This window comes from Ochotona curzoniae, unplaced genomic scaffold (assembly GCF_017591425.1).
Source record: "Ochotona curzoniae isolate NIBS_2020 unplaced genomic scaffold, NIBS_Ocur_1.0 contig_3432, whole genome shotgun sequence".
Classification (NCBI taxonomy): domain Eukaryota; kingdom Metazoa; phylum Chordata; class Mammalia; order Lagomorpha; family Ochotonidae; genus Ochotona; species Ochotona curzoniae.
Genome location: NW_024465859.1, coordinates 10,910,040 through 10,925,710, shown reverse-complemented (window position 1 = coordinate 10,925,710; position 15,671 = coordinate 10,910,040). Strand labels below are relative to the sequence as shown.

The window sequence follows — 15,671 nt, the reverse complement described above, 5'->3', positions numbered from 1 at the left end:
GACTTTTGCATAGCTTCTTTGTGTGGACAGAGTAAAATAATGTTTGTGAAAACTAGAGTACTTCAAAAGTGTATGGACACAGAATTGAAAAAGCTTATTTTCAAAATACTATCAACAAAAAGTTTATTTTGGGAAAAAGCATTTGTGCTGCTAACAGGGACTGTGGGGGCAGCAAGCAGGTGGTGGATGGCCCAGGTATGTGGCAGAGTGAGTGCCAGCCTGCCGGCTTCAGCCTGGTCCAGTCACATTGCAGCCATGTAGAGAGCAGGGGACGGAAGGTTGAGCTTTTCTCTGTACTTCTCAAATAAGTAAAAAAGAAAAAAAGAATGGTGCTAAAACTTTTGAAATCTACACATCTTTTCATAACATATTTTCCATGAAGTTTTTGAAGACCACTCATGCATGGATTTCTAACTTTTTTTGCAGCAAAATAAGCTTTTAAATTCAGTTTTCCCACAAACTTTGAAGTACCCTTTACACATTGTTGAACTGTAAGACAAATTGTAATATTTAAAATCTTTTTAAACTTCCTAGAGGACAATAACACCCGAGTTTTGTTTGAACGCGTTTTAACATCGGGAAGCCTTCCTCCCGAGAAGTCTGGGTAAGTCGGGCTCCGCCGGCAGCTCAGGCACCTGATGCCGTCAGTGGGGTGAATGCTCTAGGGTTTGAGTTGTGGGAGGAATCAAGTTTTTTTGGTTTTTAAAACCCGTAATATTTCCATACCTGTTGGATTTTTTCTGCATAGTGACTAGAATTGAGAAATCTTTTCCAGTTTACTACTGAATATTATGTCTTGGCCTTTTCACAGAAATTGATGTGATCATTTACAGAGTTCTAAAATTCTTACCTCCCTTAGTCAAAAATGAAGACTTATTTACCTATTGAAGATTTGCTTTAGGGAACAAGCTAAGTGTGGCTTAACAAATAAGAGGCCCCATTCCAACTCTGAAGTGCCAGGGTTGGATTCCTGGCCGATTCTGGGAGGCAGCTTCCTGCCAGCGTGGCCTGGGAGCAGCAGTGACGCTGTTGGTAACCGGGCTCTGGTCACACACGTGGGAGAGACATGGCTTGGAATTTCTGGCTCCCGGCTTTGGCCAGGTACAGCCCAGCTGTCCATGGCAGGCATTGCGCAGGGAGGGGGGACCAACTTAGGAGACCTCTTTTTTTTTTTTCTTTTTTTCTTTTCTTTTTTTTTTTTTTATTATATTGCATCATGAGGCACAGTTTTACAGGCACTTGGATTCCTCCCTCCCCTCCCCAAAACCCGCTTCCCCCCCCCCCATTGTGGATTCTTCCATCTCGTTGCATTACCACAGATCAAATTCAGTTGAGATTTTTTTCCTTGCAAGCATCTACAAAACATAGAGTCCAGCATCTTATTGTGCAGATAAGTTCATCAGTTTCATGGGGAGACAGTCTCTGGTCTGAAGGTACAGCCGAAAGAGTATCATCCCAATCAATTGAAAGCCCCGACATTACATCAGTAACAATTTATAACGTACCAGAATTAGTTGATATGATATTGTGTAACCAGCATGTTCAAAGAGAGAGAGAGAAAACAACAACAACAACAACAAAAAAGAGTACAAGTTCTGAACCACATCCTATGACTTCTACATTGACATTACAATTATTAGTTTATATACAGCTGGGTTCTATACACCTTAAAATGGCTATAGATTACTATTCAGCTGTCTCATGTCTATTTTAATTTTAGTATTTAGCAGTTCATAGTGTTGAAGCCTGATTTTGCAGAACCTGGCTGTTTTTTGGGTAATCTAGCTCTATAACTGTAACAAGACATATGTCAACAGTTTAGGTGAACGGTTTTAGGAGGGGTGTGCAGAAAAATCCTCCATACCCTAGTGAGGAGCAACCAATCTTCGTGTCCCACCCAGTGAGTTATAAGTGCATCCCCCCTGCCCATTTCCTGTTTCTAAGCTTTCCTCGCTGTTCTCCATCTATTCTAGGTTTTTTTGTTGTTGTTTATTTGTTTATTTGTTAATTTGTTTTGAGGGGTTTCTGGAGCAATCCTGATGGTCATTATGAGAGAGAGTGGGGACCCAAAATTAGAACCAGGCAAGAACCAGAGAAAGCTCCTCTCCCTAGTCCCGAAGGAAGTTTACTGTTTTGTTTCTGCGGACCGCGCAGTGCTCCTGGTTGTTGTTCCGATGACCTTGGATCCTGCAAGGCGGGGTATGGGCTTCTTCCATCCCATGTGTGAGACCCAAATGGAAATGGGTGACCTCAGAGTTCTCGGCCTCCGAAGGCACTCCAATTCCCCGTGGTCTCCTTGGCAGTTGGGATGTAGTCCTCGGAGCTGGTACTGATAGTCCTTGGTGAGGATCTAGGAGTCTTCAGAGTTGGGATACAAGCTTCCTCCTGTCTGCCTGCTCCACTCTGGGGTCCCCCCCTGCTCTGTGCATATGATCTCCTGTTAAGAGGTTGTTGGGATTGCTCCTGATCCCCCCCATATGCCTTCATAGTTTTGCTATTGTCTAATGCTGATTTGAGTCTGTTGCCTATGAGTTACCAGTTATGATCCTGATAGGTTATACTTCCCGTCTTCCTCACCTTCTTGGGTGATGTAAGATTTCTCTGCTCTCCCTCCCCCTTTCCGAGTAGCATAGAGCCTTACAATTTTACAATTCTTTGATGTAGATCAGAAGCAGTCTTTTTTTTTAACCTCTGAAAAAATGAAAAATAATGCAAACATGCCAAAATATTACCAACAATTAAATCTAAGTAATGGTATAGCATTAATGAATGCTATTTCTGTGTAGTTTAGAAATCTTTGTACTAAATACTCTTTTTATAATTTAGAAAAAAGAGGAAGGGAACTTAATGCTTAATGGACTTCCTGCTCTAAACCCAAAATAATTAGGAATTGGTTCTAATTCTTTCATTGCAGAGAAATCTGGGCCCGGTTTCTCGCTTTTGAAAGTAACATTGGTGATCTAGCGAGTATACTCAAAGTGGAGAAAAGACGATTTACAGCTTTCAAAGAAGAGTACGAAGGCAAAGAAACGGCTTTATTGGTAGATAGATACAAGTTCATGGATTTATATCCTTGTTCTGCAAGTGAACTCAAAGCCCTGGGTTATAAGGTACGTACATGCGGTCACTGGGGGTGTCGTGTTCCTCCTTTTCCCGGGTTTTAGAAGACAGAGTTCATGGGTAACCTTGCTTCTAAATTCTGAAATATATGATAATCTAGCTTTGGTACAAATCTGCAGAAAAAAAGAACAAAATCAATGGTTTCCGCCTGTTTTATTAAAATACTAAGTATCAAAAGCGGCTAAAGGAGATAAGAATTAAAATTAACCTTAACAAATACTTTGATTATGTCCCTGATCGCATGGAAGAAAGAAAAACAAAAGAACATCTATTATCATTATACGGCTTTGATTTCTTTTGTTGTTCTAATAGCTTTCACCAAATTGATAGACTTGACAGCTGTTAAGCCAACGGCACTTCCTGCTGGGTGTCTGGTGACGCGTGAGGGAGTCAGGTTCCAGTGTCCGGGGGCGTCCTTACACACTGCGCCTTCAGCAGCTCCTGGGCCGGCTCATCTGCTGGGCACGCAGCTCTCCCACGCAGACTGCCAGATCACGAGGAAGCCTGCCTGGCCAAGGGAAAATGAGTCATGTTTAAGCAGCCCAGAAGTGATTTTGCCGGGGAAACCGTTATTCTGTCATCTCTGGATCCTTGTGTGCTGTGAGAATAAAGACCACAGACCACAGTAGAAATGTGAGGGGACGCTGTGTGGACAGGACTTGAGGGTCTTCCTGCAGTGCCCCTCCCCACCGTTCTTGTCCTCACTGCCTTCCCCGGGTCTGGCTCACGCTGCCTCTGAACCAAACGAACAACTGCACTGGGGCTGCTGACACTTTTTGTTAATGGAAGTTCTAGTCCTGTGCCAGTTCCAAATTCCTACCTTTTTTTTTCTTTTAATCATTAATCCAACTTAAATGTTATAATTTAGTTAGTTTGAATGTCTTTATTGAACTATGAATTTATAGTGATAAAAGAGAACAGAATAGTCGAACCTTGTAAAATATGCTTACTACAAGTTGTTTGGAATTTCCTAGAAATGTAGGCAGTTCTATTAAAAAGAAAATATGGATTTTAAGGTTCATTTTTCAAATAAAAGCAAATTCTCAGATTCCTATTTTGAACCAAGGAATAACAAATCAAAAATGAGTAGTTAGCACTTTGCTTTGTTCTCAGTAAACTGAATTAAAACTACTTTGTGGAAATGGTACAAAAGGCTATTTCAACTTTTCTAAGGTGAAATGGAAATTTAGCTCAAGAAAAGTAGATTTTACTGTTTCCAAGCAGATCTAGTTCTTGAAAATGAATTTTCCACGTTGTATTTGTTTCTGCTCTTCTGTTGGGGAACGTGTGCTGGCGAGTGGGCTGAGATCTGAGCAAGCAAAGCATTTCCAATGCGCAGTCACTCTATCCGGATTGTCTTAAGCACTAGTAGTTGTCCCCAATTGAGCAAATTTGGTGAAATTAAGCGCATCTGTTGGAGGAGAGGGGTTTCCTTCTGCCCCGAGCGACAAAGCCAGCGTACCCACGTTGGGTACCTGTCCCTTTTATAACGTGGAGGTGTTGCTGTGTCTCATCGGAGAGCTAAAATTGCCTCAAAAAACAGAAGTTGCACAGTGGTTCCCCTGTTAACAACACATTGGGAATAATTTTTTATTTCATTAGCAAAATCTTAGTAAATAACTAGTATGAATGGTGACACATTTTATTCTTTGTGAAGGAGGACCTTGCTTAATCCACCTTTTGTACTTAGAAATGGGTATAAATTCAACCATACTAGATGGGACAGATCAAAAGTCTTTAAATTCCCCCCGCCCCAGATGACCCTTCCCTTGAGGCCAGGCTTACAGCTGACCGCCCAGAGCTTGTGTGGTTCCTCCAGCTGTCCTCCAGGCCCCAGAATCTAGCGGTTCCTTCCTGGGGTGGGGGAAGGCAGACAGCACCACGTCACACAGCTTTCCCAGTTCCTAGCTGTTGCCCTTTTGCCCTGGTTATTCTCATCCTCACCTCAAGCTTGTAGAACTGCACGAGTGTACTCTGTCCCTTTGCCGGGTTTAGGATTGTTCTCTTCTGCATTTTCAGGATGTTTCCCGGGCTAAGCTAGCAGCTATAATTCCAGACCCAGTTGTAGCTCCTTCTATAGTGCCTGTCCTGAAAGATGAAGTGGACAGAAAACCAGAATACCCTAAGCCAGACACTCAGCAGATGATTCCATTTCAGCCACGGCATTTAGCACGTAAGCCATGACTTGAGATCCAGTACTGAGAGCTCGGTTGGTTGCTTGATTTAAATCCAAGGTGTGGGGGGAAAGTCACAGGGCCTTTCCTTTGATAACTCTGGACCTAGCGTCACTGTGACAAGTGACTTAGCAGGCAGCTTTGAACCAGCTGAACTAAGACTGTTCTGGAACAAAAAAACTTTTTTTAAATCTTTGGTGATCCAGATTCCAGCATTTCCACTTTTTGGAAATGCTGCTACATGCAGACTACCCGAGCAGCTGGAGACTTACCTCAGCAGGTACTTGGGAGTATTCAATGGGTCACAGCCCCTCTGGATGTATTTTGAACAAGGACTTTATGATTAAACATGTTAATTTTTTTTTAATTGAGACATGGAGACGAGTTCCCACCTGCTTGTTCATTCTCCACGTGCCTGTAATGGCTGGGCCCGAGGTGAGCCAGGCCAGGGCAGTAAAGCCAAGATCTCAATCCCGGTCTCCATGTGGGTGGCAGCGTCACCACCTGTTGCCTGCCAGGGTGCACAGTTGCAGGCAGCTGGACGTAAGAATACAGCCAGGACAGGGACCAGGCCCCTCACGCAGGTTGCGGGTGTCCCAACCACTGGTTTTAGCACCTTGCCAAAGGCCTGTGCCCAAATGACTGGCAACAGGACTGCTCAGGAAATGGCCTGTGGGGCTCACAAATAGTCCTTAACTGGGCTGTCTTACACCAAGTTATCTACCGGGCCTCCTAGTGGAGGGGGACTGCTTTTCCTATTTTACCTGTGTGAATCTGGTCACATGTGTACAGCACTGAAAGCATTGTGAAATGTCCAGAGCAGAGCCAGAGAGCCAGAGGGAAACTTCATGAACAAATTACTTCGGTTGTTAACCGGGCCAGAGTTCTTCCAGCTCACTGTGCGTCTCCCTTCTCTCTCCCCCAGCTCCCGGCTTGCACCCCGTCCCTGGCGGAGTGTTCCCCGTGCCCCCGGCAGCCGTCGTGCTCATGAAGCTTCTCCCTCCGCCCATCTGTTTCCAGGTGCGTTCACTCTTTCCACTGTAGATGCTCTCCAGGGGTCATGGCATTGTGTGCCTTTTCTCCTGAATTGTAGGAAATTTATAAAATACTGCTTTTCTAGCCTGTCACAATGCTGAGAATTAAAATTTGTGTCAAAATAGGGTCCTTTTGTACAAGTGGATGAACTGATGGAGATTTTCCGAAGATGCAAGATACCCAACAGTGAGTACCGACAGCTCCGTTCCAGACTGTGAGTCACGTGATGTCTCCTAAGCCAGAGAGAGGATGCTGCTGTGAGAGCGAGCCCAGCCGCTTTAGCTGAGACAGGCTGACTCCGATTCTGCCTCTACTACATAAAATGTCCTGCATTTCTAGTCACATGAACGCGCACCCCCAGGCCTCAGCTGTGAAAAGAGCTTTTCTTTTTTTTAATTCACTTGCAAGGTAGACTGACAGAGGGAAGACACGGAGGTGTGTCTTCTGGTTCACCCCTAAAAGGCTGCAACAGCCAGGTCTGGCCTGGGCTGGGCTGAAGCCGGAAACTGGGGACTCCCATGCTGGGCTTCCCTGTGGGTGGCGGAGAATCGAGATGTTGGCCCACCTTCTGCCGCCTTCCAGGTGCATTTTGGGGGATCTGGATTGGATGTGGAGCAAGCGGGACTTGATTGGACACTCTAATATGGGATTCCAGCACTGCAAAGGGTGGCTTACTGTGACTCTAAATGAGATTCTGCTGAGCCAGTGTTGTGCTCATCAAGTTAAGGTGCCATCTTGTGAGCACTCAATCCAGCAGCCCCCTAGTGTGCCCGAGAAGCGGATGGCTCTGCACCCAGTGGGAGACCTGGACGGAGATCCTGACTCCTGGCTGGGACCTGGCCCAGCCCCAGCTGCTGTGGCCATTTGGGGAGGGGACTAATAAATGAAAGCTCTCCCTCTCTCTCTCTCTCTCTCTCTCTCTCTTTGTGCCAGAAATAAATTCATTTCAAGTAAATGAATTTTTTAAATGACCAAGATAAACTAGAACACATAATGTCTCATGGTAGCTTAATATGAACTGCTGTGCAATAGCCCTTCTCACTCTGTCCGCACAGCTGTGGAGGAAGCGGTGCGGATCATCACCGGCGGGGCCCCCGAGCTGGCGGTGGAGGGCAACGGCCCGGTGGAAAGCACCGCGGTGCTCACCAAGGCCGTCAAAAGGCCCAACGAGGATTCGGATGACGATGAGGAAAAGGGGGCGGTCGTCCCTCCGGTGCACGACATCTACAGAGCGCGGCAGCAGAAGCGCATCCGGTGAGGCAGGCTCGGGACCTGCCCTCCAGAAAACTGATCGGGGGCTCCATTCTTTGCCTCTTAAGTCATATGTTTAAAAGAGACAAGGCTTTGTTACAATGTTCTTAGAAACAAAGTGTTGTCATTGGTGCCTCTATCATATGGTTCTTGAGAAAAAAAAAATCAACCAACCCACCTGTGTGAAGTTTAGAATATGGAACAGACCTATGCTCTAAACAAACTCAGTTTCAAAAATGTGAGAACAGTACAACATGGCAGAGCCACGCCTCGCTCCCTCGTCCAGGGTGTCCTCTATGTGCCGCTCGAAGATCTGTGAGTGCTCAACAGTTTTATTTTAAAAACTGGATGGCTTATGATTGTAAAGCATTTTATCACATTTTCTGAAACTCTTGTTCTTGGTTTGCTTATGTAGAGTCCTGCCTTATTGTTTGTTTTTATTTATGGCAGAATGTATGCAGTCTGTTTTGTAGTTGAAAATTTTAAAAGAATCCTTTAAAAAAAATAAAAGGACCTCAAAAACACACAGCCTCCTGCCTCTTCCTTCAGGTTTACAATAGCCACTGATTGGATATTATCCAGCCCTTACCACGTACAAGATAATCCAAGGATGGCGTAGTAGCAGTCTGCCAGTGTCATGGGTGATTCTGCCCCTGCACAAACACAGCCTGTTCTTAGACCAACCTGGCACACCCGAGTATGTGGCTTATTCATTCTATTGAGATGTTCCGTGGCACCTCAGCATATACACAGTTGATCACACTTGCATTCCAGCTTCCTGCTAATGTGCCTAGGAAAGCAGCAGATGGACTAAGTGCGTGGGCCCCTGCACGCACTCGGGAGACCCCGACAGAGTTCCAGTCCCCTGACGTCAGTCTTGCCCAACCCCAGCCACTGCAGCGTTCGGGGAGTGGACCAGCTAATGCAAGAGCTCTCTATCTCTTAACTCTGCTTGTCAATATCAATAAAACCAAGTCTTTTTTTTTTGGTTGATTACAAGTTGTTTCCTGGTCTTTTGTTATTCTGGCTGAATGCATTTTTCACAGGCAAATTAAACACTTCACAAATTTCCAATATGAATGCATCTTCTCCCGACCCAATGTGAGGCAGACTGAGAAGATTTTGTTTTCATTGCTCTAAACAGCAGCACCAGTGTGGGAATCCTTTAACCACCAACTGTGTTCCCAAATATTTATATAAATGGCACCCTGTGCTCAAGAACACTTTCTTTTTTAAATGAGCTAAATCTAAATAGCATTGAAGAAAATGTGAACCCACTGAATTCAGGTTAGAATAAACAAAAACTCTATACAATTTTAGTACAAAAAACTAGGTTTTGCTGTGTGATATAAACATTAACTCCTATAAATTAAGTCTTTAGAAAACTTGCTAGACAGAAAACTAAGCCTAGATAACTGTGATTCAAAGTGAAAACCAAATACCAAGAAGGAAACAAAACAGTAGGGTTTTGAGCAAACTGTACCTACAGGGAACATAATTTAGAATTTCGATTTAAATGTGATTAAATAATACTACATTTAAAAATCAGCTTCAAGTTTTCATTAAAACTTCTAGCTGGGCCCAGTGCAGTAGCCTAGTGGCTAAAATCCTTGCCTCGCAACTGCCAGGTCCCATATGGGCGCCCGTTCGGGTCCCAGGTGTTCCACTTTCCATCCAGCTCCCTGCCTGTGGCCTGGGAAAGCAGTCGAGGACGGCCCAAAGCCTTGGGACCCTGCACCCTCATAGGAGATTCACAAGTGACTCCTGGTTTCAGATCAGTTCCAGCCATTATGGCCATTTGGGGAGTGAGCCAGCAGATGGAAGATCTCCGTCTCTCCTCCTCTCTAAATCTCACTTTCCAATAAGAACAAATCTTAGAAAATAACTAGCTGTAAGGGGCGAGCACTGTGGCACAGTGGCTTAAGCTGCTGCCTATGATGTCAGCATTAACTTTTTTTTTTTAAAGATTTATTTTCATTATTTTTTTATTGGAAAGGAAGAAATACAGAGAGGAGAGACAGAGAGGAAGATCTTCCATCCGATGATTCACTCCCCAAGTGAGCACCACAGCCGATGCTATGCCAATCCGAAGCCAGGAGCCTCTTCCGGGTCTCCCACACGGGTGCAGGGTCCCAAAGCTTTGGGCCGTCCTCGACTGCTTTCCCGGGCCACAGGCAGGGAGCTGGAAGGGAAGCGGGGCTGCTGGGATAGAACCGGCGCCCATATGGGATCCCGGGCATGCAAGGCGAGGACCTTAACCACTGTGCCACCGTGCCGGGCCCCAGCATTAACTTCTGAACAGCTCCCAGCTAACGGACCTGGGCAGTCAGCATCAGATGGTCCAAGCCCTCGGGCTCCTGAACACATGTGAGAGATCTAGAATTCCTGGCTTTGGCCTCGCCCGGCCCTGGCCCCTCTGGCCATGTGGGGAGTGAACCGGCAATGGAAGATCTTCCCTCTCCCTCCCTTTCTCTCAACTTTGTTACTTGGCATTTCAAATATGTTTTTTAAAATCCTCATTTGTAATACGAAAAGGATATATTGAATTTTTTCACATTTATAACTAGCAGGGTTAGTCTCCCATATTTTCCTTTTAAAGCTTAAATTGCCTCTAAACAGGAAGGCTGCCTCTGCCTTAATTATCCTTATACTATCAATTTCGGGTTGTATGGGTTTCTAAGAGATATGTTATAGCTCTGAACAAATCTTTTAAAATTATTACTTCCACTTACTTGTAAGTGGGTGACACAGCTCTTCCATCCACTAGTTCACTCATCAAATGCTCCTAACAGTGGAGGTCAGGCCAGGATGAAGCCAGCACCCTGGGAAGTTCAATGTGCACGCCTGAGGTGTTGTAGAGACCCAACTACTTGAGCCATCGCTGCTGCCCTGCAGGTGCACACCAGCAGGAGGCGGTGGGGGGACACAGCAGGCAGTCTCGGAGACAAGGGGTGCACAACTGCCTCTCCCAGCAAGGCAATCTTGAAGCCACACCCAGGAGCCTATGGCAGTTTTTTTTTTTTAATAGACTTATTAATGGAAAGTCAGATTTACAGAGTAAAGGAGAAATGAAGAGAAAGATCTTCCATCCACTGGTTTACTCCCCAAGTAGCCACAACAGTCTGTGCTGAGCAGAACTGAAGCCTGAAGCCAGGAGCCAGGAACCTCTTCCAGGTCTCCCGCAAAGGTACAGGGTCCCAAGGCTTTGGGACATCCTTGACTTCTTTCCCAGGCCACAAGCAGGGAGCTGGATGGGAAGTGGAGCTGCCGGGATACGAACTGGTGCCTATGTGGGATTCCAGGCGTGCAAGGACAGGACTTCAGCCACTAGGCTATTGTGCCAGGTCTGAGATTTTTTTTTTTTTTTTAAGATTATTTTTATTGGAGAGGCAGGATCTACAGAGAGGAGAGAAAGAATCTTCCATCTGCTGGTTCACTCCCCAAGTGACCATAACAGCTGGAATTGAGCCAATCAGGAGCCAGGAGTTTCTTCCAAGTCTCCCATGTGGGTGTAGGGTCCCAAGGCTTTGGGCCATCCTCGACTGCTTTCCCAGCCCATAAGCAGGGAGCTGGATGGGAAGTGGAGCAACTGGGACTAGAACCATGGCCCATATGGGATCCCTGTGCTTGAAGGGAAGGATTAGCCAATTGAGCCATTGTGCTGCATGCAGCAGAGATCTTAAAATCTAGAGACACAGACACCCCTGAAGTTCCATCTTTGCTGGTTAAAGCTTAGGAGACCCCACAGCTCCAAATACCTGTGTGTCATCTGTAACAATATTCAATGATGATTAAACCTACATGGAAAATGATGCTTTTTTAGCAACACAATGAAGAGATGCAGCGTGCACGTGTGTGCACATGTTAGAAATCTGAGTTTGGGGAAGCTAACGTGCAGACTCCCATGTATAGCGCATGCTCTATCCCAAATGCCATACACAGGGCTAGACAAAAGGAAGTTGACAAATGCTACTCTTATCTTTCCTTTTTATGAAAGCAATGACAGCGTCTCCCCAGCACGATTCTCAAGGACAAGATATCCATCTTTTCTAAACAAAGGTCTGGCCTTCATCACTACCCTGCAAACGAGATTCCCTCCATGTTCACACATCTAACACCAAGTGAGAGGTGGCAGAAGCTGACAGCGATGTAAAACTCAACAAGCAAACTATACAACCAAAACAAAAATGAAAAAAAAAATGCCGTTTTTGTTAGATTATTCACCTTGCTCAATAATTATGAATTTATTTGGTAATTTTATAATCCTCTGTTGGCTTACAGCTAATATGCATATGTTGAATTCATTCACAGATTCTGTTTTCTTAACATTTCCATTCCCAAAGCAAACTTCATTACAATGGCAATTCATCAGGTAAGAAGAGTCAGGTCCGTGTTACTGCTTGAAGTAAATCTTCAACCTTCAACACAAGTGTCAGCTTACCAAACTTCAGGAGATGAGAAAAGAGCCGAGCTATTTCCTAAACTTTCTTCCCTGTCTAACTGTGTCCCAAGTTTTGCTTTGGGCATTGAGGAAGACAGTGCTTGAAAAGGCAGAAGCAACATGACTAAGAAATAAGAGTGCTAGTGTCATTTACATGTCACGCTTACACCTGCATTACATGTTGCAGTTCAAGGTCCTTCATGTCTGGTTCAGATAAAGCAAGCTTCAACCCTGCAGGGAAGTGAAGTTGAGCCAGTGTTGCTAACATGGATAACGGATTCTAACCTGCGCATGCGTCCCTTGGGCATGCCGGGCTGACAGCGAGGCCTGCTGCTTAGGAGTGCAGGCGGCAGGGCAGTGATCCCTGTGCTGGGCGGTTTTAAGGAAAATCCTGCCGGTCCTAGGACTCGGGTTAGTTCTAAAAGTACCAGTCAACATTTGATAGATTAATAAGCACAGCTGATTGGGCGTCATAAATAAAGCTGATCACCACCGTGAGGTTGCTCATGAATAAAAAGGGTATCCATTAAAATAATTATATAATACAAAAACCCATTATAATTACAGTTGCAAAGATCACTGTAATTATTCACAGATTTTGAAAAATGAGATCATGCCTTTAAACAGGAGTTTCAGAGCCCACATCCATTGCCACTCATCTGTTCCTTGGTGCATTCATGTGTTTAGTTCCGTAGGACTTGAGCTAAATAATAATAATAATTGCACATGAGGGAGATGGGGAGAAAGCTCTGGGTAGAAGTGAATGCCGGAAGGCAAGAAACAGTGAGCCTGCAGACATGGACAATGATAAACAAACCTGCACGATGCATCTGGCTGAGGGCAGGGGGACACCAACCCTGGAGGCCATCCTACAGTGGACGGTGCCTCAACAAGCAGAGGGGCTGTACTCTCCTCCACTGCTAGTAAAGCAACAAAGAAACAAAGAAGTCTAGTGTTCAGTAGCAAATGCAATCCCATAGTAAGAGTATAAAGGAACAGTGTTTCCATTTTATAGGGAGAAGGTCTATTCCAATATCACAGAGCCAGTGGCAAGGCAACAGGGCAGGGCGCGGAATGAGGTGGCGGGGGTCGGGGCAGTCTTGAAGCCAGCAGTGGGCCCCTGGACAGGCAGGTGCTGCAGACAGACCCTGCTTGCCACAGCCACTGAGCACTGTGGCCGAGATCGGCACCCCCTGGCCTCTTGACTGCCCCCAGCTCTTCCTCTGTACCCCTTCACCTCAAAGGTTACACAGAAACCAGGACACATTACAGGGTGGCCTTTACCAGGTCCCTTGGGAACTCAGCAGGGGAGCAAGCCTTTTTCTATTCCCAGGAATATTAAGGCTTTGGAGCAAAGGCAAAAGCACCTCCGTGATGACCTCCGAGTGATCCATCCAGAGGCACTGGCCAGTACGGGCAAAGTATATGCCTACTAAGTCAAACTTGTCTAACTTTTCTTCATAGAGAAATCCGTTCTCCCACACCTACTGCATTCCATCAGTAAGACAGCCTCCCCGCGTGCCTCTCACCAGAATCTACCTGTATTAGACTGTGACATAAATCACATCTTGAAGAGTTATAAACAAACAAAAGCCACTTAGGCTAGGAATCCAGCCACCTAACCAAGGGCCAACCAGGCAGCAGTTGCTGCTCTAGACATTGACTGGTTCCTTCATGAAAACAAAGTCTATGAGGCCTGGCGACCCCAACTTACTCTCAAGGGCTCAGTCCTAGACACAGGCACTGAGCTGCTGCCTACCACCCAGGACACCTAGCAACTGCACGCGCAAACGCCATCCCCGCGAGCCTACCAGGAATCAAGGCAGTCCAGTCAATTCCACAGTCCACAGAACCAGCTCATTCTGAAGGAGCAGGCATACTCCAAAGCACACTCTCTTGGAGGGAGAGCTGCAATGGAGAAGGAAGTGATGTTCGGTAAGGTTTCCTGACCGCCACAGCAACGGCGGTGGGGTCTTCCTTGGCAGCAGGGACATTCTCTGGGACCCAAGGAAGCACCTGAGTGCCCTGTTCTCAGCAGGGGGCTAGGAAGTGGTCCCCTACACCCTTGGCCTTGCCAGGTGCAGAACATGCATAATGGATGCTGGGGTTGGGGAGGCGGGGACTAAAGCAGCCTGGGAAGCCTCTCAGGAGGCTGGCACAGGGCAGCCAAGCCCCTCTCCTCTGGCTTGCAGGGAGAGGAAAAGGCCTCCAAGGCCCTGGTGGCCAAGGCAGGCAGCGTGCTGAGCCGGAGGGCTGCGCACTCCTGGGCCAGGGATCCAGTCCTCACCCAGTGGTAGTCACAGAGGCCATGGTGCGACCTTCAGCTCAAAGGGTCAACTCTACAGCTCAGTCCCTCCACAACCCTCAGGTGACTGCTCGTGAGAACAGCCATGTGGATTGGGGCCCGTCTGCCAGGTTTCAGAGAGCCCAGCCTCTCCACAGTCCCTGCCAGGAACCTAGACACTCTGAGTCTACTTGGCTATTCTTTCAGTGTATTCCATCACGGCAGGCCAGAGCCTCGCTCGGCACTGAGGTGCTCACACAGAATTCCTACCCAGGTACCTGCAAAAATGAGATGCAAGTCCTCTGACCAGACACCGGGGCCAGCAGCCTCTCGCCCAAAGCCCCTGTGAGGTCTACTCTGCAACTCGCACAGTGGCCCAGTGCTGCAAGGATGCCCCCATCAAGGGCAAGTGCCAGTGGTACCCCAGTGGTACCCCAGAGGCTGCACCCCAGTCTCACTTCTCTGTCCTTGGATGAGCTGGGCTGGGATTTCTTTGACAAGCAACTCTGAGAAGTCAGGCGTCGCCCACATTGCCTGCCAGCCTACCTGGTACACATGACCCACAGCCCACCTGCCAGCCATGAGTGTTATATGTAACCTATGACATGACTGGAGGGTCCTGAGAGAGCAACATGCCTTCTAGCCAATTGCCATGTTGGCTTGGAGGCCTGTTGGGGACCACCCTTCTGCCTTCCCCTTTCTTAGTCTATGTAAGATTGTGCTGGCTTTACAATAAACGAACAGGCTCAATCAGACTGTCTCCAGTGGGTCTTGCTGCTGCTGAATATGGCCGCCTCACCCCCTTGGTGGTTTCGGGGGCCTGCCGGTCAGGAAACCCCTGAAACCAGAGGCCTGCTATGGCTTCTTCATCCAGGAGATCAAGGAGACGTAGGCTGGCTGTTGAACCTGAGGGTACTGTCATGCCAGGGTTCCAACTCAACCAACACACCTGTGTCTGGTATCAGACTGAATTTTCAGCACAATGCCCATTTTTTCGCTTTCACATTCATACAAATACATACGCACATACCATGTATTTAAAAGATCTCCTTGAAAAAAGTCAAGGAAGCGCCTTTCTTTAGATCCTGCAAGTCCTAGCTGCTATCCTTCAAGCTCATAAGGAACTGTACAAAAGAAAGGGCTTTCCAAAAACATGTAACTGTTCTAGAACAAAAGGGCTCTGGGGAGCTGGCTGGGCCAGGCAGGGAGCATATGGTCACTGGGGACCAGGAAGGAAGACCATGTGAGCACCAGCCCTTCCAATACACAATCCCTGGGCTGTGGAGGGGCCAGGGCAGAGGGGAGCCCTGGCTTGGCAAGGGGCTCCAAGAGAACTACCCAAGTCACAGGATAGAGAGGGAGAAAG

The 15,671-nt window shown here is 46.7% G+C and overlaps 1 protein-coding gene across 1 annotated transcript in view; it reads left to right on the top strand.

Moving 5' to 3' along the window:
- CSTF3 (cleavage stimulation factor subunit 3) overlaps positions 1-8,093 on the top strand; it is a 74,851-nt gene extending 66,758 nt beyond the window's left edge. The window contains exons 16-21 of the mRNA XM_040980061.1: positions 535-604; positions 2,915-3,110; positions 5,140-5,293; positions 6,220-6,314; positions 6,455-6,515; positions 7,385-8,093. Coding sequence (XP_040835995.1) covers positions 535-604; positions 2,915-3,110; positions 5,140-5,293; positions 6,220-6,314; positions 6,455-6,515; positions 7,385-7,587 — 779 coding nt within the window. The 3' untranslated portion in view covers positions 7,588-8,093. The remainder of the gene's footprint in view (positions 1-534; positions 605-2,914; positions 3,111-5,139; positions 5,294-6,219; positions 6,315-6,454; positions 6,516-7,384) is intronic.
- Positions 8,094-15,671: the final 7,578 nt, after the last annotated feature.